General features: G+C 36.4%; 2 protein-coding genes across 2 annotated transcripts in view; one reads left to right on the top strand and one right to left on the bottom strand.

The window, feature by feature from the left end:
• Positions 1 to 12,196, top strand: part of PHC3 (polyhomeotic homolog 3) — a 74,387-nt gene extending 62,191 nt beyond the window's left edge. Inside the window, exons 13-15 of the mRNA XM_080802075.1 lie at positions 1,216 to 1,348; positions 1,440 to 1,671; positions 7,121 to 12,196. Coding sequence (XP_080658201.1) covers positions 1,216 to 1,348; positions 1,440 to 1,671; positions 7,121 to 7,275 — 520 coding nt within the window. The 3' untranslated portion in view covers positions 7,276 to 12,196. The remainder of the gene's footprint in view (positions 1 to 1,215; positions 1,349 to 1,439; positions 1,672 to 7,120) is intronic.
• A 4,549-nt stretch (positions 12,197 to 16,745) lies between these two features.
• GPR160 (G protein-coupled receptor 160) lies at positions 16,746 to 22,640 on the bottom strand. Its single transcript, XM_080802088.1, has 2 exons — positions 22,537 to 22,640; positions 16,746 to 18,202 (listed from the first exon to the last, which is right to left on the bottom strand). Exon 2 carries the CDS (start codon positions 18,128 to 18,130, stop codon positions 17,114 to 17,116), a length of 1,017 nt encoding a protein of 338 aa, XP_080658214.1. The 5' UTR covers positions 18,131 to 18,202; positions 22,537 to 22,640; the 3' UTR covers positions 16,746 to 17,113.
• Positions 22,641 to 22,900: the final 260 nt, after the last annotated feature.

Here is a 22,900-nt window from a genome sequence, read left to right as displayed (position 1 = left end):
TAGCAAAGTTCATTTGAATTTATTTTTGTCCTTTTCCTGAAGAATCTTCTTAGATCTAGAGTTTTGAAAATAAGAAATTACAGTGGCAGTTCTATATGTGTAAAAAAGGAACTATATGTATTTTTCTTTGCCTTTCTTTAGCTTTTCAGAAATGTGTTTCTTAGATTATTTCTTTTCGCTCTTCTTTCTAGGGAAGGGGTTAACAAACTGTACCCAGGCCAAATCCTTCATGTAGCCTATTTTTGGATGGTGCCTGAGCTAAGGATGGTTCTTAAATTTTGAGATGGTTGGAAAAAAAATGAAAAGAATAATATTTCATAACACATGAAAATTATGTGAAATTCAAATTTTGGTCTAAGTAAAATTTTATTGCAACACAGCCATGCTCATTCACTATTGTTTATGGCTGCTTTCATGTTAACAGTTGCAGAGTGGAGTAGTTCTGACAGACACTTGTATTGTCCACAAAGCTTAAAATACTTCCTTTTTGGCCCTTTGTAGAAAAAAAAAGTCTGCCTGCCCCGTTCTAGGCCTTGAAACCCAGTAAACAGCATAGGAGTCTTTCAAACTGTCATATGCCTTATAAAAGATCTATATTAAAAACTACTAGTCTGTTTTGATAAAATGAAAATATTCTTTCAGCTAATTTTAAAGAATTAGGTGTATTTGAATTTCATGAATAGTGAGAACTATGAATTCCCTGAAATCTTAACTTTACAGTATTTTCACTCCTTGATTTCAGTAATATTTGAAAAATCTTTTACTAGCCATTTGAGATTTCCCCTTCTTTACTCTGTTAACCTCTTTATATTACTCTCTCTCCAGAAATGATTACTTGAGAAAACATAAGTGTGAACATCTACATAATTCATATATTTTCTCCTGAACCTTGAATTATTTTGCAAAAAATCAGTTATCCTCTGTATTTTTCACAAGGTTTCCCGGTATCATACTGTTAATAGAAGAAAATATCAGTACCTTGTTATAGGTGTCCAGTAATGTATTGAGAGCTATATTATTGAAATATACAGCCATTTTTTGACTGTCAGCGTAAGTAAATCTATTGAACACTATGGTTTACTTTCTGAGGTATTACAGTCCTTAATGAAGTATTTGGCACTTACTGATTCACAAGTGCACTTTAAAGTCATAATTAAATACTAAATGGAGTGTTCCATCTATCACTTAATATTTTTTCTTACTTGAATTTCTTAGGTACAATGTTAGCTGTTCTAAAAAATTTGCACTTAGTCGTTGGAATCGTAAGCCTGATAATCAAAGTCTTGGGCATCGTGGCCGTCGTCCAAGTGGCCCTGATGGGGCAGCAAGAGAACATATCCTTAGGCAGGTCTGTAGAAACCTTGCTTCAATGTACTATACCCTTTTCCGAAATGCAAGGAAAGTGCAATGCTGTATTTTACTTGTACTACATTTTCCAGCTTCCAATTACTTATCCATCTGCAGAAGAAGACTTGGCTTCTCATGAAGATTCTGTTCCATCTGCTATGACAACACGCCTGCGCAGGCAGAGTGAGCGGGAAAGAGAACGTGAGCTTCGGGATGTGAGAATTAGGAAAATGCCTGAGAACAGTGACTTGCTACCAGTTGCACAAACAGAGCCATCTATCTGGACAGTTGATGATGTCTGGGCCTTCATCCACTCTTTGCCTGGTATGTAATTCACCACTTGGGCCTTATATCTTTCTTGTGCATTCCCACACAGGAATGATGTTAGATCCATCCGCACCTATTGCACAAGAGGGCTACAGAAGTACTATGTATATATATTAATTGAATGGCATTTGCTATTGAAATATGATCTGTTTCCTCTTGCTTATTCCCTCAGCACAACTGGGTATTTTCTCATACCCCCCCAAGTCGATAAAAACTGACTAGTCCTGCTTCTGCTGTGACACCTCAGCCGGTGAAGATCTTAAAGGTGCTCTCTTCTCTTCAGTCTGATTTCTCTCGAGAGGTCAGTAGAGAGATTGAGTCAGACGCTTCTTCCCTTCTGCTCTTCTATTTTTCTATTCTATTTCTTCTTTATTTCCTAATTTAACCTTTTTAAAATAAAATAAGAGAGACTATATATATATATATTTTTTTTAATTTTTGAAAGCTAATCAAGACCTTTTAGAATATGATAACATTTTGGTTTCTTTTTTTAAAAATCAAGCTGGTTCTTTTAAAGGGAGCTGCATTCCTTGATTCTTTTCAATAAGTAGACATCAAGAACCCTTCTAAAATTTGATTTTTTAAGTAGACAACTAAGATTCAGTTAATGATATTCCATTCCAATATTGAGGGTAACTTTCTTATTTATGTTTTTCTGCTCTCTCATTTTGGTACTCTTTCCATCAGCTTAATTCTTTATGTTCTTTATCTTTTTTCTTTAATGTAGCAGTCTTTTATATCTCCTTTGTCCAAGGGGCTGGTTACTAAAGGTAACTGCACCATTGCTCATGATGAGACCCACACTGATGTATGTTAAGACTATATTTTTTAAAATCAGCAAATCTTACTCATTTTGACCTTATGAATGTGGAAAACAAGATGTTTGCTCCATTTTTATTTTATTGTGAATCACACTATTCTCTTGATATAATATATCCCCTTTGAACTCTACAGACTTACTAAAATTAATCCAGCTATTTTTGCTGATTAATCTTTCAGTGAAGATAACTACTCTCTCAGAAGCAAACTTATAGTTAATGTGCTGAGTAAAGAAAGAATATTCAGAACTATTAACTGCTTTTAAAAAAAACCTATCTGCCATTTTACCTTATATAAACAGAATTCTGTGACAAATTATTTTTTCAGTAGCTTGTTTCAGAAATGCTCAATAAGTGTGTTTTTTTTTTTTTTTAAACAAGATATGGTCACTTTTAAAGAAAGATTGCAGTTGTTTAAAGAGAGGATACATTTTTCATGGAAGATTTTTAAATACGCACCTTTGGAAACTTAGGTGTGAAATAAGTGCTAACCATATAGGTTTTGAATCTGCTTTAAAACCAATATATTAGAAGATGATGAGTCTTCACTGGTTGTGGTTTTAATTTTTAATGACATAAATTTTAGTTTTTAGACCAGTCTAGATATCTTGAGAATTAACACCGGGATCTCTAATGATTCCTTGGGATTGGACTTTGATTCTGTCATCTTCAGAAGTAGTCTCACTCTTCCACCTGGGGTGTGTGAGCTGTTAGCTCAATTTCTCTTTTGGGGATACTATTTCCTTTCCTTTGGGGAGGAGCGTTGGTTCATATCCTGAGGAAAGTGATTGGTCAAATAATTACCAAATGATAGGTATCTGATTCTTCTGTCATTTCATATGCATTTTTTAAGGGCTAATTTTCTAACTTTCCGCAATATCCATTTGCTAGGAGGTTACTCTTTGCTGCTCTATTAGAACAAAGGCTGAACTCCTTTGTCTCATTCTTGCTTCATTTCAGTTAAAAAAAACATGACTGCTTATATTTGAGATGCTTGTCTTAGTTCATCAAGATACAATTTTGTTGCCAGTTGTTTAGAGAACATGACTTATCATTAAAGGGAAACTGCTTTATAAAATTTAGAATTGCTTGGTGCTGTGTAAGAGTCTCCTTTCCTTTAACTGATTAAATGGGAGTACTTCCACACTCCTTTGACAGGCTAAATAACAGGCTTATTTGTGTGGCCAGTTATATCTTCTTTGAGTGTTTCTCTCTGAATAATCCCTGTGGCCTGAAGTAAATCTTGTATCAGAAAATGCTTTTGTCTTCATTTCTCTATGTTCCTCTGGCCTTTATAAACATCTTTTGAGCCTCTTTCAGGCTCATTCAGGGCTGTGTTGTTTTTCTTCCCCCCAAGTAGTCTGCTTCCAACCTTTTCTCGGTATTTTCTTTGTTTCCAGCTGAGACAGGCATCCCTCTTTCATCAGGGCACCTATATTTACTTATAGAGTTTTTTCTTTGTATAATGTCATCTTGTGAACCATGCTGCCGGGACCATATTAGAGCTGTATGCTGTGTATCCAATCTCAGAGTTGCTACCACAGTGAAAAATTACATTCTTCTGGGGGTGCCTGGGTAGCACAGTCAGTTGAGTGTCTGACTCTTGGTTTTGGCTCAGGTTGTGATCTCAGGGTCTTGAGATTGGAGCCTGCTTAAGATTCTGTCTCCTTCTCTCTGTCTACCCCCCTCCCCCAACGTGTGCATGCTCTCTCTCTAAATTAAAAAACATTTATTTTCTTCTAACTTTTGTGCGTTAAAAGGTTCTCTACGGGAATGATTATTCTCAATTAACTGCAGTTATCTTCTTAACTCATTACAGTGCAAAGGTCAGTTTATTCTGTACTTATTAATTTGTGAATCTGTAGTAGATTTGGTTTCTCTGTAGGCATATAAAATAGGAATTCACCTAAAAACGTATGACTGTTGGTTTTTATAATACTCATATTAGGGCTTGTTTCTTATGTAATATTAAGTGGCAAGTGATATATTTTCACCAGCCTTACTGAGATCATTTCTGAGCAGAGTGTTTGGTTTTGGGTTTAGCTGGAAAAATGACTGGACATTGCAAAATTCATTTGGGACTCATCCAGTTGCTGAGGTCCGTGCCCATCTGGATAGCTGCTTCTGGTGACATAAAACCAGCAATGCTGACTGGTTGCTGCAGTTGGGATATGTTTCGTACGAGTCCCTGGGGCACCATTGTTTTAGAGAAGTAGATTTTAATGTAAGAAACTCATTGAATTTCTAGCTTAGTATACCTTGAGCATCTAAATATTTTTTGAAAATTCATTTTTCTTTAATGAGTTTCAGAAAAATAATTGCTTTTGCCTCCCCCCCCCCTTTTTTAAAGATTTTATTTATTTATTTGACAGACAAGAGATCACAAGTAGGCAGAGAGGCAGACAGAGAGAGAGGGGCAAGCAGGCTCCCCGCGGAGCAGAGAACCCGATGTGGGGCTCGATCCCAGGACCCTGGGATCACAACCCGAGCCGAAGGCAGAGGCTTTAACCCACTGAGTCACCCAGGTGCCCCCCCCTTTTCTTTTTAAAGTAATTTTATTTTTTCATTTCTATACTAATGTATAGTATAACTAATCTTTGTTGTGGTTGGCTTATGGAAGTTGTGATCTAAAATTCTGAAGATGATGCGTTCCTCCACGATCATGCTGTTTCCCGAAACATTTTTTGTTCTTTATCATTTTACTAGTACATTTACTTATCACAAGAAGACATTTGAAGAGGGATCTCCCAGTACAGAGGAACAACAGATGCGATATATTTCCTTAGGGAAAACTCCTTGTTTCTATTCCCAAATGTAGCTCTTAACAGTCCTCATTACTTCTCATTGCTCCTGTTTTCTGAATCTAAGTAAGTCCCGCCCTGTCTTTCTCTCTCTTCTTTTCTTTCCTGTGTTCTTGTAAGTAAGACTGAAGAGAGAAGAACATTAGTTCTTTCATAAAAAGAAGGATGAAGTCACAACTAGATGCAAGATTAGTCAGTTTTGTCTGCCCAGTTTTGAGAGCTACCTCTGGGAAAAGAAAGGGAGCTTTTCTATGGTGAGTAATCCCATTTTAACTGTTTAATTTCTTTTATATGGTAAATGGGCAAAAACCATAACATTCTGCTTAGGGTACTTTTGAAGTGTCAGTTTTTAAGTCTGGAAATTAAAATAGAGAAGTTGAAAATCTGGTTGCGACATACATGAAACAGTAAAGAAACAACTAACAGAGGAGACGGGAAAAGAAATAACAGAGAAAAGAGGGCCGTACAGCTGAATACAGAAGAAAGTGTATCACTCTTAAAAAAAGCTCCTCCGTAGCAGATCCTGTTTTTGTTTATTGTTTGTTTATTCACTCATCCAGTCCTTGACTTATGCAGAAATGGATGTATCTAGCACCTAACAGTGCTTTGTGCTTGATACCCGGGTTATAGGGATGACATTATTATCTTATTATCTTATGTAAGCAAGTGGATGACAGACACATTTGCAGTAGAAAGGATAATCATTCCAGCAAAGTTGTGCTCTCCAGTGGTGTAATGTAACCATTTCCATTACTTGTTATCTTTTTATTTTCTCATAGAATGCTGATTTGAATAAAACAGACTTGAAGCTGTTAGTTTTTACTTTTAAATTCATTTTTATAATTTCACTGTCTCTCATAAGGAAGCTTCCCCATTATTGCATTCTCTCCTTTCTTGGTTCCTTAACTCATTACCTTCCCTGGTTGTTTCTTTATCGTTAGTGGGGAAGTTTATTAAATAACCTGGCTGTGGAAAATTTGGTAGACAGTAAAAACATTTTAAGTTGAAGTAGATGTTAGTATTGTTACCTGCTAAATCACCAGGTTTACACTGAGAGATAAGATATTATTTGGCAAGGGGGCAAGTTTCTAATTTCAGTGGGAATTTGTTTTTTTATCAAAAGTAGAGACAAATACAGTGATTTGAAGTTGGCATTACAAGTCAAGAAGTGTAATACATTTCAGCAGCATTGCAGTAGATTGATACTATGATCTTGTTGGTTTGGTTCTTTCATGAGTGAAAAATAAAAATGTTCTACTACATGTACTTGGCAATTCAAAGTTGTAAATTAGAATAAGGTACAAATGATAATGAAATTGGTACTCTGGTACTTGAAAAAATATTTCTAAATGGTTACTCAAATGACAGAACATTGTATTTTATTTCTCTACACCTGTATGTGAAGGGTATATTATACAAAGAAAAGTTCATGAGGTATAGTAACTAGTTAATCCAAACTTGTTATATGTGTGGCATGCTTTGAGGTGATACCATTGTCTTTTTTGTCAAGGTATGTTATATCTGAACTGATAAATCTACATTTCTCCTGACTCTGATTACTTCTATAATAATAATATTTTTTAGAACAAGAATTCCGAGTAAATTGCTTTACTTGAATTTTGAATTAATTTTTATTTTCAGAATGCCAAGAGATACTCTGTTCTTCAGGAGTGAACCCAAGACTACCATAAATAAATTTCATTTGTTTCTCAGCCTGTATTTCAGATACTCAGACCCACTGAGAACTGAGAACATAACTGTGACTGATAGAAGTAACATCTAATTGTTATGTATTAAGGCTAACTTCCTTCCTCTAATCAATTCCAGGCTGCCAGGATATTGCAGATGAGTTCAGAGCACAGGAGATTGATGGACAGGCCCTTCTTTTGCTAAAAGAAGACCATCTTATGAGTGCAATGAATATCAAATTAGGCCCAGCTTTAAAGATCTGTGCACGCATCAATTCTCTGAAGGAATCTTAACAGGATCATGAGGCTGTGAGAAAACAGCGGTTTTTACTCTTCTTAAACAGACTTGTAAGGTAAAGGCTCGAGTTGGCCTAGAATATTATCATACAGTGTGGTGGAGAGCCAAGCACATTGGAATCTCCACATCAAAAGCTGACATTTCTTCTACAGATATAATTCATCATACATTTTCATAAGTAGCCTACATTGGTAAAATTGATTTTACATGTTACATGCAACAATGAAAGACTGATATAGAGGGCCATGATATTTTTCAAAGAAACATGTTATACTAGATAATTTTTTAAAGGTGATGTTTATCGTTAATATAAAGAATCCTTTTAAAAATAATTTAATGATTTACATTTCTCCTGTTTTGATTCGGTTTTCTTATACATTTTTCTACCCTGTAAGTTTTCTATAGGTTGTCATGAGAGATATAATTTAGGAGTAATTTAGGACTAGCATAGGAGTCCAGTGACTGGAATTGTATGCAATGAGATATCAGTGTGCATTTAAAAAAATATGTCTGTTAGACAATTGCTTTGTCTATAAAAAAGGATTGCATTCTAGCATGAATAATACTGATCTGGAAGTTCGAAGAGTTGGTTTCTATTCCAAACTTGACTAAGAATTTGGTGTGGCTGAGAAAGTTGGTTTTCCTCTTAGTTTTTGGACATTTAGAGCAGTGGCTCTCAGCAGAAGTCAGTTTTGCTCCCCAGGGGACATTTAACAATGTCTAGGGACATTTTGGTTGTCATAGCTTGGGGGGGGCTGGGTAGGGTTGTTATTGGCATCTAGGCCGTGGAGGACAGGGACGTTACTAAATATCGCACAGTGCACAGGACGGTCCTCCAAAACAAAGATATATTGGGTCCAAAATATCAAGTAGTGTCAAAGTTCGGAAACCTGATGGAGGAGTGATAAATGTTGCTCTTTTTTACCCAAAGGAGTATTTTGAAAAGATGGGGCACAATAAGGAATACATGATACAGTGGAAGTATTTCAGATAGCAGATGTTCAAGTATTTTTCCTAATTTTACCCATCCTAGAAAAAAGGGGAAAGTCCACTAACTTGACCTATAAAATAAGGACTAGCATACAAATAATTTGACTCTCAGAAAGTACAGATTTCACATTAATTATCTTTCATACCTACTCCTCTGCACTGATGAGGGCATACTGTGATTATACCTTATGAACCAGTGCATAGCCTTTACAGGTAGTCCAAGCTTACTTGGCCCGACAGAAGTTTGTAGTGGGTATGTGGTTGGTCTTTGGATTTTTTCTAACCTTGAACATGCTGGGTCTAGCTAGAATACACATTCCTTTTTCCTTGACTAAACCCTTGCATGCTTCCTGCAAAGTACCCACCAAGTAATATCTCTTGGATTATCAGACCTAATTTTGTATGTATATGTTTTAGGGAAAAAAATTTTAAAGTAAAAATTTTCACTAAATAGTGTCCTATCAGAATTATGACAATAAAACAGAATTGTTGTGGGAGCCGTGAGAGCCTTATAGTCCTGGACATAAAAAAATTTTTTTTTTTAAATCTTTGCCACACAATGGAAATGTTTTAAAATAGAAGGAACATACACAGAAGTTCAGTAAGTGGGGAAGAGTCCATGGGTTTCAGTCATTGTCACTGCTCTTTTCAAAAAGATTGTGTTGAGCTAGTAGAGGACTAAAGATGTCATTAAAGACATCACAGATATTTATCTTTTGGCTTTGTGTACATTAGAGAATGTTGATTATTTTTATACAAAAATACAGCGGGTAATTTTTTTAATCTTTAGATGCCTCTTGTTTGAATGTATGCTTTGTGGGATTCTTTTGTGTAGTAATGTTTTAAAAAAAAGATGTTTACTGATAGTTACGTGTAGGATTAGAAGGTGTAATATAGTGTAAGGCTCATGTTCCAGACCTACAATAGCTTGTAGTCTACGTCACATATTTTTTTATATCACATCTTTAATTGGATTAAAGTTTCAAGGAAAGGTAGGTACTCTCTAGTCAGTTTTCATTTGTTAGCAGTTAATCGTTATGACAGAGTTGTCATATGCTTGACTTTCCCCTGTCATCTTCTAGTTTCAGAACACAAGTATAGGCTGAGCATTAGTAGGAGATGGTCCACTGTAGGGGGGCGTGGAGGGCACAAAGGAAAATCTCCCCCTGGAAGTAAAACTTTTCATAGATAATCCACAAGCAATTGATTATTTGGGGATAGACTCCCCTAGCAATAATGATTATCTCCCATTACTATATTATCTATAGCCTTTAAGGCATTTACTTTGAACTATGTACAGGTTCTCCTTTTATTTACTCCCTTTTCTTGTATCAGTCATTAGATACTAACTGAAAGCCCCTGTGCCTAGCACTGTGTTAAATATCCAAGAAAGCTTACAGGAATGGGGATTTCCATTTGATGAGTGCACCTTATAATCTTAAATCTTGTAAATCTCAAAAGTAGTCCAGATCTTCTCTTGTCCTCACTCAAAACATACCTAGAAAATATATTTAGTTTTTCAAGTGAGCTATTTTATTTAGAAATGGCTCATTTGCTCAACTGGTAGTTTTCCCTGTTGATGCATCTGTTTCTTTCTAGACATTTTAAAATCAGAGCTTCAGTTATATATGAGGGGTATGGATGATAACACTGGGCATGCACCTCTCTCCTAAGTTCTAAGCACAGTTCTGGTATGAATTAGGTGGGGAGAGTGTTATTTTCTTTTTCCTTCATGCTACTAATTGTTTTAGGATTTTCACTGAGGAGAAAGAATGACAAAAAGGGGACATGGGAAGTTCTTCCTATTTTTGCTACCTAAGTTTGCATTTTCTGACTTGTTTAAACTGATGCACTCTTTTCCCATTGAGGGAAGTAAAACCTCCACATTTCGATTTTTATTGCTTTAAGCCATGTATTCCTAAAAAAATAAACACACTGAGAGAGCTGGTTTGTAAACGTTTTTACATGACACGAATTTTCATCAAGCCTGGTATAGGCATGTGTCTGACAAGCCATGCAGCTTGGATATAATCACTATTGATTAAGGCAGAGTGCTGTCCGTAAACCTGTCCCTTTTTAAGTGGCATGTAACTATTTCCAGGATGATACTTTTAATTTGCTGTGATATCACTAAACAGATGTTTTTCTCAGTCTTAGCTTAAGGGTTGTCACATAGGAGTAGGGAAGTTGGAATGGGGAGAAGACATTAGCGAAGAAGCTTGAGAATGGGAGAGAGGCAAACAAGAGATCTGCCACTTTGCTTATCCCACTTCAACACTGAACAGATTTCTGCACTTTTGAATATTCATGATTTACCTAGTTTTAAATAGAAAGGATTTTTTTAGATAGCCCATTGTTTGTTTTTGTTTCCTAGTGTGTTTAAACACTTACTTAGAACTGTATGAAGTAAGTACTCTTGTGCCCATGCCTTTGAATAATTTTTGACCTAGCTAATCCTCATATAGCTAGTGTGAAATTATAGTCCGACATATACTCAGCTATCAGTCTGAGACTGAAATCTGTCCCAGTGTCCCATATCACAGACTTGTTCAGTTAAATGTTATAAAGTCCTGTTTATTTGCATTCTCAGTGTTCTGGTACCATCATGGCATAAGTGTGGTAGGGTTGTGTTTACGTGTTTACATGTGTGTACACCATTTTGGAAAGAATAAACTATGATCGGTGGATGTGAGTGATGCTATCCTCACAGCCATACTGAGTAGATGAAATCCCGGTTGGACACACTGTTAAGAAGTTGTAAAGACATTTTAATCTAGAACCCTGTGCTTATATCTCGTGGTTTGAAGATCCTCATCCTTAATGACTGGTAGGAATGCATGCTGCCTGGGTGCGGTGGGCCTGAGCCTGAGCCGACAGCCTCAGAGGGCCTCACCTACTGCTTCCCTCCTCTAAAAGCCTGTTCTAGTCAGGAGGGAACTGTGGGAAAACTTCTTAGACACCTTCATCTGAAAGTCCTTAGAGAGGGTTTGGTAGTAGGGTTAATATTAGGCAGTTGGGGCAGGACTTTTTAATACCTAACAGTCATGTTTCAGTGAAACCTTTGGGCACAATGTTCAGTCTGTTTCCTGTGCACCATGGGGGAAGGACAGGGAAGTGGAGGAAGAGACAAAAGGAGGAAAAGCATCCCAGACCCACGGGGATAGTACAGTTAATGGAGTGAGGTTGTGTAGTGTCGCTATGGCCTTCAGTGGTTCAAAATAGTACAGTGCAATGGTTGAACCCCAGTTACAGCAGTAAGATTCATCTGTAATCATTCTCGTTCCTTCATTCTCCATCAAGTGATCCTGCCCTTAGGAGGACTTCCTGTCTCTAAAAGAACTATTAATAAATAGTTCCAATGATACATAAATTAGTGATTTTTGACTTCAGAGGTGACAGCTATTGTACTTGGAGAATATCTGTCAAACTCAAAGGTTAATTTTTATAATTGAGTTACTAGAATTGTAGAGGAAAGTATCCATTTTCAGATACCACAGTTGAATCAACCTTGTAGATTGTTACAAAGGCATTTTAAGATAGTATTTTATTTGTTAGGTTGTATCTAGGAATTGGATGACTAAAGAGCTATAGCTTTTTATTAGTATGGATTTCAATGGAAGCCTACCTCTGTTTCTTTAATGCACAGTAGTGTGGATCATGAAATGAACTGTTCAATTCACATTCATCAATATTGGTATTTTATCAATCTATTGGAGAGCATTTGATTTCCTCTTAAAGATTGTGATTCAATTTAGATAAGCACAAATACAGTATTAGAAAAATAAATATGCAGTCTTACTAAAATTTAAAGCTACTATAAGCTGTACATCTTAAAAAAAGTTCTTTGGGAAGATATTCCTTTTTTGTTAGTTCATAATATGTACTACTATATAGTTTCCTTCATAGCAGCAATACAAGGCCATTTCTTCAATTAAAAAAAAAATGTTGACATTATCTTCTTTGGAAAAAGTTTCCTAAGTTTTTAAGAATTTAAAGTTTTACATACTATTGTTTAGAACTTATTTAATCTATTTTAAAGTAATACTACGAGAAAGCTTTTTTTGAAAGTTGTAAAGCACTAATACAAATTAGCATCATTTTCCAGAGCAGTGTTTGGCTTTTTCTGAACTTTCACTTGAGCTCGCAGACATTAAAGGGAGTGGTCTCCCTCCTCCTCAGATCTGAGGCCCAGCTTCTCTAATGAAGACCCGTTCTACTCGAACCCATGAACACACACCTCGTTAAGTGCCATGTTTATGGGACCGTCTAGGAAAGGTTTTCCATGAATGGTTCATTTTTTTTTTTTCTATAGCTTGTGACCACTTAATTTTAAAGATGACAGTTGTCATCTCAGATGTTGGAGAAGAGGGTACATTAGAGAAGTATTTGTTCCCACTGCTTCTGAAAAGGTAGAATTGCTCTCAGTGATATTGATGGCGCCAGTATGAATCCATAGAAAGAAAACCTGTACAAAGGTTTTAAAATGTATTGTTGAAAAGAAGTCTAGTGATGAATTTTAAGTCAGAAAAAAAAAACTTAATATAAATTTAAAGTACTGTTATGCTAACATGGCATAGTTTTAAATATAAGAGTAATTTAGTAAGTCCTTTTAGACCACCTATTTAAATTGACTCCAGTAATCTTCTTAAGGATTGATAGTAGCCATCATTTATTGGCTTAAAAGTTATGCTTTAGGGAATATTATCAGTGTTAAATCCATGTTTTGTGGAGCTTTAATTAGTGGAGGTGAGGAAGTTGGTGTGTGTAAGGTAGTGGTGGGGCTGATAGTGAAATAAACATCAACCAGCTTGAGAAAGAAGGAACTGGGTTTAGTCTTGGCCTCAGGCAAACCAGAAGTGTCCATTGTTTAAAATCTTTGTTTAGAATGTGTGGTTAAAGTCTTAATTCTTTTTGTTTTAGATAGTACTAAATAGTCTACTTCAGTACTCAATAATAGATGAACATAATCATTAAATTAACATGATGAATGAAGATAAAATGCTGGTTGGGGGCTGGGAGTTTTACTTGCAGTTGGTGACTTAGCTTGTGTGACACCTTCAGCCCTTCCTTAGCCTTTAATCTGTTCCATCTCCTGAATACACATTATGGAGCCTCTACTACTCAAAAGGCTGGTTTTGGTTTAAATCCTCTTTAAGGCACCTCCTGGCTCTGAAACTATGATTCTAGGCCACATAAGGGGGTATTTTTCAAGTTGTTTCTACTTAATTCTTTTTCCCTTTTTACTGGTTCATTTCATACTAAGAGCTTTTGCTAAAAGATACTTGTTAAGTGTCCATTTCCTGAGTCACTTGCAGTCTTTGTTCTCTTACAGATTAAAGCAGAGAAGAAAAATTGTCCAGACAAGTAAATGAGGGCATTTTTCTAAATGCTTCCTACTAGTTCACCACTGAACATATGGACACATATGAACACTGTCATTCATGCATTCATCCATTCATTTAGCAAACCATGTGAACACTTACTGTGTGCGCTGTGTGGTATACATGACTTAAGGAACTGGTAATGAGTACACAAAATCTTCCCAAACAAAATTCTAATTGTGGCTTTAAACAAACATGGACATTATTATTATTATTACTTGCTGTACTGAATGTGAAGCTGGAACTGGGGGAAATTTTTATGCACTGGGTTAAAGTATTAAGCTAGATCTAAAGGGTCTGAGTGAATCACAGCACTATTCCTAAAACACATTTTACATACCGATCACAGTCAGTCATACACCTGATTAGGTTACAAAATCAAGGGCACCTGATAGGGATTTACATTTTGAGACTGTTGTGACAGCCCATTATTTCTCAGAATTATTTTGACACTTGAATCTATTCCAGAGGTGTTGCTATACAGGGTGTGTGACAGAACAATACACTTGATCTTAGCCAAAAGGCCGAGAAGCGATGTGACAGAACAATACAAAGAAAGAAGCTGGTGCTGGTTTACTATACATTTGTAACTACAAAAGCTTTACACCCAGTATTGACAGTGGAATAACTTTCTCAAACTGAAAAGTCTCAAGGGGGATTGCTAAACAGGTTTGTTTTTTATTGTCTTTTGTTGCTAAAGCAAGAAATTACACAAATTTACTGTTATTACAAATAATCTACTTTTTAAAAAGCACACATGTATTACATAGTAAATGGGTTTCCTTTAAAATGCAGTACTGGTCAACAAAAAACCATTTGATGCTTGAACTGACAGCTTTTGGGGGAATAAATACTGAATGGCATTGAGTGATTGGGTAAAGTTTCCTTACCACTTGGGGGTTCTGTGAAATGATGTTCTAATTCCTGTTGATCCAGTGGTACAGATTAACATCATGCTAACATTCTCCATAAAGATACCAAATGAAAATAATTTTTTCCACCCCTCAAAATAAAAATATCTGCTATTAAAAAAGATCTTTTGTGCATCATAGTTGCAGCTTTTAAAGCAGGAAAGTGTCCCAGTACATGTTAGATTAGAATCTAAAACGGATTGAAAAAAGAACACTGACATTCAAGTAACCAGATAGTCTGGGTTTAAAATTTGCCATGGTCTTGGTTAAAATTTACTTTTAAAATGTTTTAATTTACCTAAGTTTTCAAATATTTTATGCTGTTAAAATATCTATTGCATACTTCTTGTATATGCATTTTTAAATTTTAAAAAGCTAATGGAGTGTGCAAAGATGGTATAATTTTAGATGTCTGATTGCTAGTATACTAAATTAGATTCCCAATCACCTCATTCAGAAGTTTGGTCTTGTTTTTTCCACAGGAAAAAAAAAAAGTCAAAATGAGTTCTAAAAACTATCCTCAGAGTGAGGAGTGAGCTGTGGTAAAACGCTGGAGTTGTAGACACAGTGTGCAAAGGTGTACTGATGGGAGAGGCGAGGGTGGGCATTTCAGGCCTCTATTAAATCACTGCTTTTGTCTTATTAAAAAAAAAAAAAAGTTACTTTGTTGATTTAACAAAGGCAAATTGTTGTGGTAATTTTTTTTTTTTTTTATGCTTCAAGCACATGTTAACTGATTTTTAAATTCCTTTTGGTTCCTCCCATTGTTCTAAAATAGGAGTTTCATATTACTAAAACCTCAAAAGCTCATCTACCCAGGTTGAACAAAGCATCACCAAGGGGAAAGGAAACCTTTTTTTACTTTTACAGAAAACAGATGTTAAGATTATATATAGATGTATTCTTTCCATTGGATATTGTATTAGAATCCTCCTTACAGGAAATGAAATAGTTTTAGCACTCTTAGCATTAGCGTTCCTAGATTGGTGTCTATAGCTACAGTTTTAAAATGTATAACCTGAAAATGAAGTTAATTTTGCATTATAAGAGCACACCATGATCTATGTAAAAAGACTGTCCATTTGGTGTATTTTTTTAAAAGAGAAAGCACTTTCATATTAACAAGTAGCATGTGTATGAATTTTAGATTTTCATATTTGTTGTGTCTGTATTCAGTGAAGTAAAATTGAGCATTCAGATGTTTGTTGATGGCAACATTAACTGTTCAATTAAAGCACCTTATACTCTGCTGCTTAACCTTGCTTGTAATTGCACCTTTGTTACCTGCACATTTTCACACAGAATATTATTGTTAACATTGCTTCATGTGGGTCTGGATGGAAGGTTAGTGGGCCTACAGGATCATTTATTTATATTGTTTATATTACAATAATATATTGTAGACCAGTTGTAAGTTCATTTCTTTACAAATAAAAGCCTCTTCCATTTGGCTGGTCTATTGGATAATTTTTTTCTTTAAGCTTATGAGGGCCTTGAAATATTTACAAAACTCTGCAGAGTGTAAATCTTTACTAATTAAGTACAATATATTTTAAAGTATCTCAGTCCTAGGTAATGGCCAGTTAGAAACTGGTACAGTCAGAGGGAAAGTAACCCAGAGAAGCAGAGGGGACCAAGTTTAGAAATAGTGACAGTTACAGACAGTATCTACGTAGTTGAACAAAGTGACTTCAGACGATTCTGCCATCGAGGTGGCTTTACTCTGGCAGTTCTGCCCACCAGGGGAGGTTCGGCAGTGTCTGAGACGTTTTCGTTGGTGTGTTTTGGGCAGAGGGAAGGCACGTGCTGAACGCCCTCCAGTGCACAGGGCAGTCTCCCACAACACAGAACTGCCCAACCCAAAATGTGAACAGTGCTGAGGATAAGAAATCCTCCTTTACTTTTCAGTGGGACACATTGCCCATGTGATTACGATTTGACATGCAAGTATGTGACATACAAGTTATAAGTGAAAATGAATCTGGTATGTCATGGAAAGAGACCTAGTCACTACTCCCAGTTCTATAAGGTGAGCAACTAAAAACTTTTTTCCAGGATTATCTGTATTAAAAACAGAGATATATTTTTGGAAATTACCTAAATTTAAATCGAGCTGATCTTCCCTTTATGTTAAAAGAATATTTACACCAAATAATTTTAACAAAATGATCTTGATTTTCTTGCTTTGAATTCAATAAAAATGTTTATTTACACTTGTATAGTATTGGCAGAGAATCTCAGATTTACATAACATGTTTGCATCCAGTAGTTTTTTGGGTAACGTGAAATCAGTATGGCCAAGTATTAACTAATTTCACTTTTGTGTTAAATTAATATTGGTAACATGCAGTGTTCCTGAACAGGTATAACAAAATTCTCTTGGAATTATTTTGTTTTTACTACCATAGCCCCAAAGACACATTCTGAAAAGGTATGAAAGGTGGGCCCAGGGAGTAGAGCTTTCAGTTCAGTTCAGTCTTTGTCCTTTCCCGTTTGTAAAATTATGATTCTTAATGTAGTTGTCAGTTTTAATTAGTTTTAACATGGCAACATTAACAAATTATTATTGATATAGGCTTTTCAATTTGCTCAAGATTATGAATTGTAAGTGGAATGAAGCAGCATTTCCAGTTGACGAATGGATCCACAGGTAATGCAATGTCTCTTAAATTAAGCTTGTGACAATTAAACCAATAAATTGTAGCAATTAGAAAACTATTGACAAAGTACAACCACGGAATGTTCATTTCAATATACGCTGGAATCTGTACTTTAAGTAGAAGGATAATTACTTGAAGTAGTACAAATGGTAACCAGGTACCGAGAAAACAGATAATGAACTTGGGCAAGAGCGTTTTTTTAGAGCTCAGAGTATAACCACAATGGGATGGAAAGGGGAAATACAGGATAGTTTCATTCATATAGGAAGTCATCCTAACAGCCTGTACCAAGGCAATAACTTCTGACCAAGAGGTTAGAAAAGCCATAAACAAAATCACCACCATGGAAGATGACAGCCAGTAACTCTGAATGCTAATGTAGAAAGGACACTGATAAGAATAAACATTCTGTGCCTTCAGGCTTTGGTAGATAGCTGGATCTCCCAAAACATAAGCAAGGACTGAAATCCAAATTAAAATTACTATAAAGAAATAAAATAGTTTTTGACACTTAAATGCAAACTTTGTGGTTTTAGAGAAATTCAGGTAATAATCTATACAAGCTATCAGGAAAACTGGATAATGCAGAAAGCCGTAAGTGAAAGAAATAATTTGAGTAAATAGGCAAATGTGGTATTTAGTAAACCTAATGCCTAAAAGTACAAAATCCCTGAAATAGAATATAATGGAAATGTTTACTAAAAGTAAAAGATCGATGAATGCTAGTGAAATGCAAAAATATTCCATAAAATTTTGATAGGTGATTTTTCTTCTCATTCCTAGTGTGAGGATATTCAGTAATATTTTCCCAAGTATAATCAAGAATAGCAAACAGTTACCATCTAGAGGCTGATTTGCTTGATGTAACTGGTACTGAAAAGAGCAGTTCTTTGAAGAAAGAGCAGTCATGGTTTTAGCTGAACTGCAGAAGGTCTGCTGAAGTACATACAATAAAACACTGCTTCATTTTAGCTTCCATCCCTGTAAGGAAAAATGAAAAGAAAACCTGATGCCATGTCTAATTTTACTAAAGCTTTATTCTCAGGGCACCTGGCTGGCTCAGTCTGTTAAGCGGCTGCCTTCGGCTCAGGTCATGATCCCAGGGTCCTGGATCAAGTCCCACATCAGGCTCCTTGCTCAGTGGGGAGCGTGTTTCTCCCTCTGCCCCTCCCCTTGCTTGTACCTGGTCTCTCTCTCTGTCAAATAAATCTTTAAAAGTCTTTAAAAAGAAAACAAAACAAAAACTTTATTCTCAAAGAACTAATTTAATCCAATCATTTCTCAAATAATTACAGTTGATCCTTGAATAAGGAAGCATTAAGAGGTGCTGATACCCTGTACAGTAAAAAATCTGTATATAACTTAACTCCCACAAAACTTCACTTCTAATAGCCTACTGTTGACTGGAAGCCTTACCTGTAAGTCAGTTAACACATATTTTGTACACGTGTTATATGATGTATTCTTACAGTAAAGTAAGCTAGACAAAAGAAAATATTAGGAAAACCATAAGGAAAATACATGTATAGCACTGTACCGTTATTTATTGGAAAAAATCGGCATATAAGTGGAACTTTGCACTTCAAACCTGTGTTGTTCAAGGGTCCATTATAAATATATAAATAGGAATTTATATTTCTTATAATACAGAATATGATCAGAAAGAATTAATGTGTACACTTTGGTCATTTTTTAAGATCCACATAGTCCAGAACTCTCCGCTCTATAAACAAAATGGTACATATAAATTACTACTTCTATAAAAGTATGGGTTTTAATAACTTGTAGAGATAGAAAAGTACTTTTATCTACCAGAACCAAAACGCAGGAAAAAATAGCAGCCTGAGAGGAATATTCAGTTAACAATTACTGATGGTTGTTAACCCAGTTTCACTCTGACTCCAGACCCACCCAGCTTTCTTTTTGTCAGTGAAATTTAGGATAGCATTTTGCTGCAGGATCATCATTCTGAAACTCGAAGATAGAAAGCAGATGGTAAAGCTGAAAATACTAGGGACATAGGTAAAGGAAAGAAAATTCACTTTGGGACATGGTCTTTCAAATATGGCGCCTGGATAGACAAGGGAATCCGGGGGAAGGAATAGGGATTGAGTACGGATTGAAGAACATTAAGGCCTGCCAGGTAAAGGCAAAGGAATGGGAGTTGAGGCTTGAGGGACTAAGGCATTTGGAGGCAGAAAAAAAGAGAAGATGATGAAAAAGAAAGGTCAAAGGGGAAGAAATCGGAAAAAGGATGGAAGGAGAGGCACCTGGCTGGCTCAGTTGGTAGAGCTTGCAACTCTTGATTTCAGGGTAGTGAGTTTGGGCCCCATGCTGGAGGTAGAGATTACTTTAAAGGGGAAAAAAAAAAAGATGTAAGGCAGTTTAAGAAATTTATCATCAAAAAAATCACACGTTTGACCAAAAGTTGTTTCTGTTCCACCCACAGTGTTTGTAAATAATGAAAGAAACAGTAATGAACCCACTCACAAATGTCAACAATTGGAGATGGGTTAAAAATAATACATGGTGCATCCTTACAATATACTCTAAGGAGGAAGACCCTTTTCTTTCTTCCTCTTCTGTACTTGTTAAATGTTAAGCCTAATGAATTTGTTACATGTTAAAAAATATAAACTCCTACAGTATGTCTAAGCGAATTGCAGGTCACAAAATTACGTAGCAACATCTAATTAAGACATAATACATGTACAGAAAAAAACTAAGGGTACACATTGAGTTACTAATGTAGTGTTAGAGGTTTCTCCAAATTTCTCAAACTTCAAGGAAAAAAGTAAGGGAATATTAAGTCTGAAAAGTAAAACAAACTGAATTTGCCTAAAACCAGATAAATGATTTAAATAATTTCAAGGAAGTAGTTGAGGATAATGCCTGAGGGTAAAGAAGATTAGCGTGAGGGAAGGCTATCTGTTCTCTTGACAGACTGAACTCTAACTTGATAGTCTTTCCATGTTGAGAAGAGAGTTCAACTGATTTTTTGAGCTTCTGTGTTCATCTTTTCCTTGTCCAACTTTAGCAAGAATTCTGCTAAGAGAGGTTAGCCAGACTCTTATCCTCAGGATCTGATGTCCTTCATTATCTGACCGGGTTCCTTATCCTGCACCATCTTCCGATGATGACCTATCACCGTGTCCTGCCTTTAGCAAGAATCCCTTATTATCCCTGATGTTTCCTCAATAATATTCCACCCACTAACCTCCACCTTGTTCCTTGGCTGTAAATTCCCACTATTCCTCATTGTATTCAGAGTTGAGCCCAATCTTTCTACCCAACTGCAAAATCCCATTGTAATGGTCCCTACACCTAATGCAAAGGTCCTGGGTAAAGTCTAAAGTCTGCTTTACTGTTCTTTAACAAGGGTCATGAATAATTTTTCTTTTAAATACTGTCATGGCTATAAATCTACCATGTCATAAGCTGACTTACTAAGGTACACAAATTATGTATTTAGACACAAATGTGTATATATGTAAAGAGTTATAAAAAAATCAGTTAATACCTATTTTCCTAACTATAAAAGAACCAATGAAACAAGCTTTTGTAGGTGTATAGTTCATATATAGTTGACACTTTCCCAAAAAGTTCCATTCAGATTTGATGTAAAAAGGCATAGACTCATGGCTACCATCTTGATAAATGCCACTGGCTTTTATAAGTCGTGGTGTCTGGATAAGGAAGCCCAGATGGAATAAATAAATGAAGTCTTCCTTGTGCCAAGAAAAAAACCAGGCTACTTTAAATAGCTAATATTGTTTAGAAAGGGTGTGAAGGTAAATAGAGTAGGTTCATATTTATAAAGACCCATCTAAAAAGATATCTTTAGGATAAAAGAGAATTATCTGTATAAAATGATTTTATCCTTTGTAACATCCGAAATTAAATAAAGCTAAGGAATCCCTATATAAGTGGTCAGCAACCAAGGGATATTTCCAGAGTTTTCCATTTCCTCACTGGCTGTCAGGGGCCAACTGCAAGGACAGAAAAGGAAGTTTGTCCCTGGATGAAGAAAGTAACTGGGGAGAAGGATGATCAGCTACAGCCACCAAGACACCAGCCAGGAACCTCTTTAGAAGAGGAGTGGAAGAACGAAGACAAGTTTGAGATGGAATGTGTAAGAGAACCAGAAGGCTGTAAGAAACTAGAGCTGAGGTGGGAAAGGCCTTGGGAAGCTATGCAACTTGAAGCAGTAAAAAGCCATCAAAAGGAAGGATATTGGAACATGAGGTTCTAGTCATTTTACACTGGCTCCTGAATATTGTGACCCTGGGAACCAATCAAAACTTTTTCATGATACCAATTTTATGCCACACTTCCCCTATAGTCCACTGAAAGTACTCAAAATTCCAGTATTTTGTTCTTTAAACAACCTCCTGAGACAAGACAAAAATATCCTTTGATAGGCTACCTGTACTGAATTTTCCCTTGAAAAATGTTCACATTAACTGCAGGGATCCAGAGATTTATAAGATATGGCTCTTTTCCTGAATGATTTTTTTAAACTATGTATGAATCAACTCACGTGTCTCATATACAACGTGAATAGTTAACGTGGAAGTCCTTTTAAGGCATCATTGGGCTTACTTTATGATCTGGCCACTTTAGAAGAATTAGCAGGAAACAAACCATGATTTCTTTTCACTAATCCCTTCTCCAGGCTCCTACTGAAAGCCCAGGGGCACCTGCGTGGCTCAGTCGGTTAAGCGTCCAACTCTTGATTTCGGCTCAGGGCATGATCTCAGGTTTATGGGATTGAGCGAGCCCTGTGGCCCCATGTTGAGCTCAGCAGGGACTCTGCTTGTCCCTCTCCCTTTGCCCCTCCCCCTACTCGAGCTCTTTCTCAAATCAACAACAACAACAACAAAAAACCCAATTAGATGCCTGGGTGGCTCAGTCAATTAAGCCACTGCTTCGGCTCAGGTCATGATCCCGGGATCCTGGGATTGAGTCCCACATCAGGATCCTTGCTGACTGGGGAGCCTGCTTCTCTCTCTGCCTCTGCCTGCCACTCTGCCTACTTGTGCTCTCTGACAAATAAGTAAATAAGTAAACTCTTTTTAAAAAACAAACATAGGGTGCCTGGGTGGCTCAGTGGGTTAAGCCTCTGTCTTCAGCTCAGGTCATGATCTTAGGGTCCTGGGATCGAGGCCTGAATCAGGCTCTCTGCTCAGCAGGGAGCCTGCTTCCCGCACAGCCTCCCCCCCCCCCCCCCGCCTACTTGTGATCTGTTACTGTCAAATAAATAAAATCTTTAAAACAAACAGACAATTCTTGACAACACACGATGCTTTACTTACTCTGCTTTCTCCAGTAGGTCTTTCTTGGCTGATAATCTCAGTTTTACTTCCTTTAGGGATCTTGATTTTGGAACGTGGCATTCCACATGCCATGTGACTAAGCTCTGTGTGAAAGAGAAAACATAACCACCATTAAGAGCAGTTGCTGTGGGATTCAGTGTAACTGGCTCCAACTCTCTGCTTAGAAAAACTAACTTTCTGGGGGATTAAAGCCAGTAATTGACTGCTTATATTCTTTTTTTCCAGGGAAAGGAAGATGGGATACATTTAGGTGGAAGCCACCAAAGACCCCGAGACATGGGTACATATCACATGGCATCTATTTAAACAAGTCTTGCTGGCATTGCGGTTTCTGACCTTAGGC

The sequence above is a fragment of the Martes martes genome, assembly GCF_963455335.1.
Source record: "Martes martes genome assembly, chromosome: 1".
Lineage (NCBI taxonomy): Eukaryota > Metazoa > Chordata > Mammalia > Carnivora > Mustelidae > Martes > Martes martes.
Note: the sequence above shows the minus strand (reverse complement) of the source record. Positions and strands in the feature narration are given on the sequence as shown.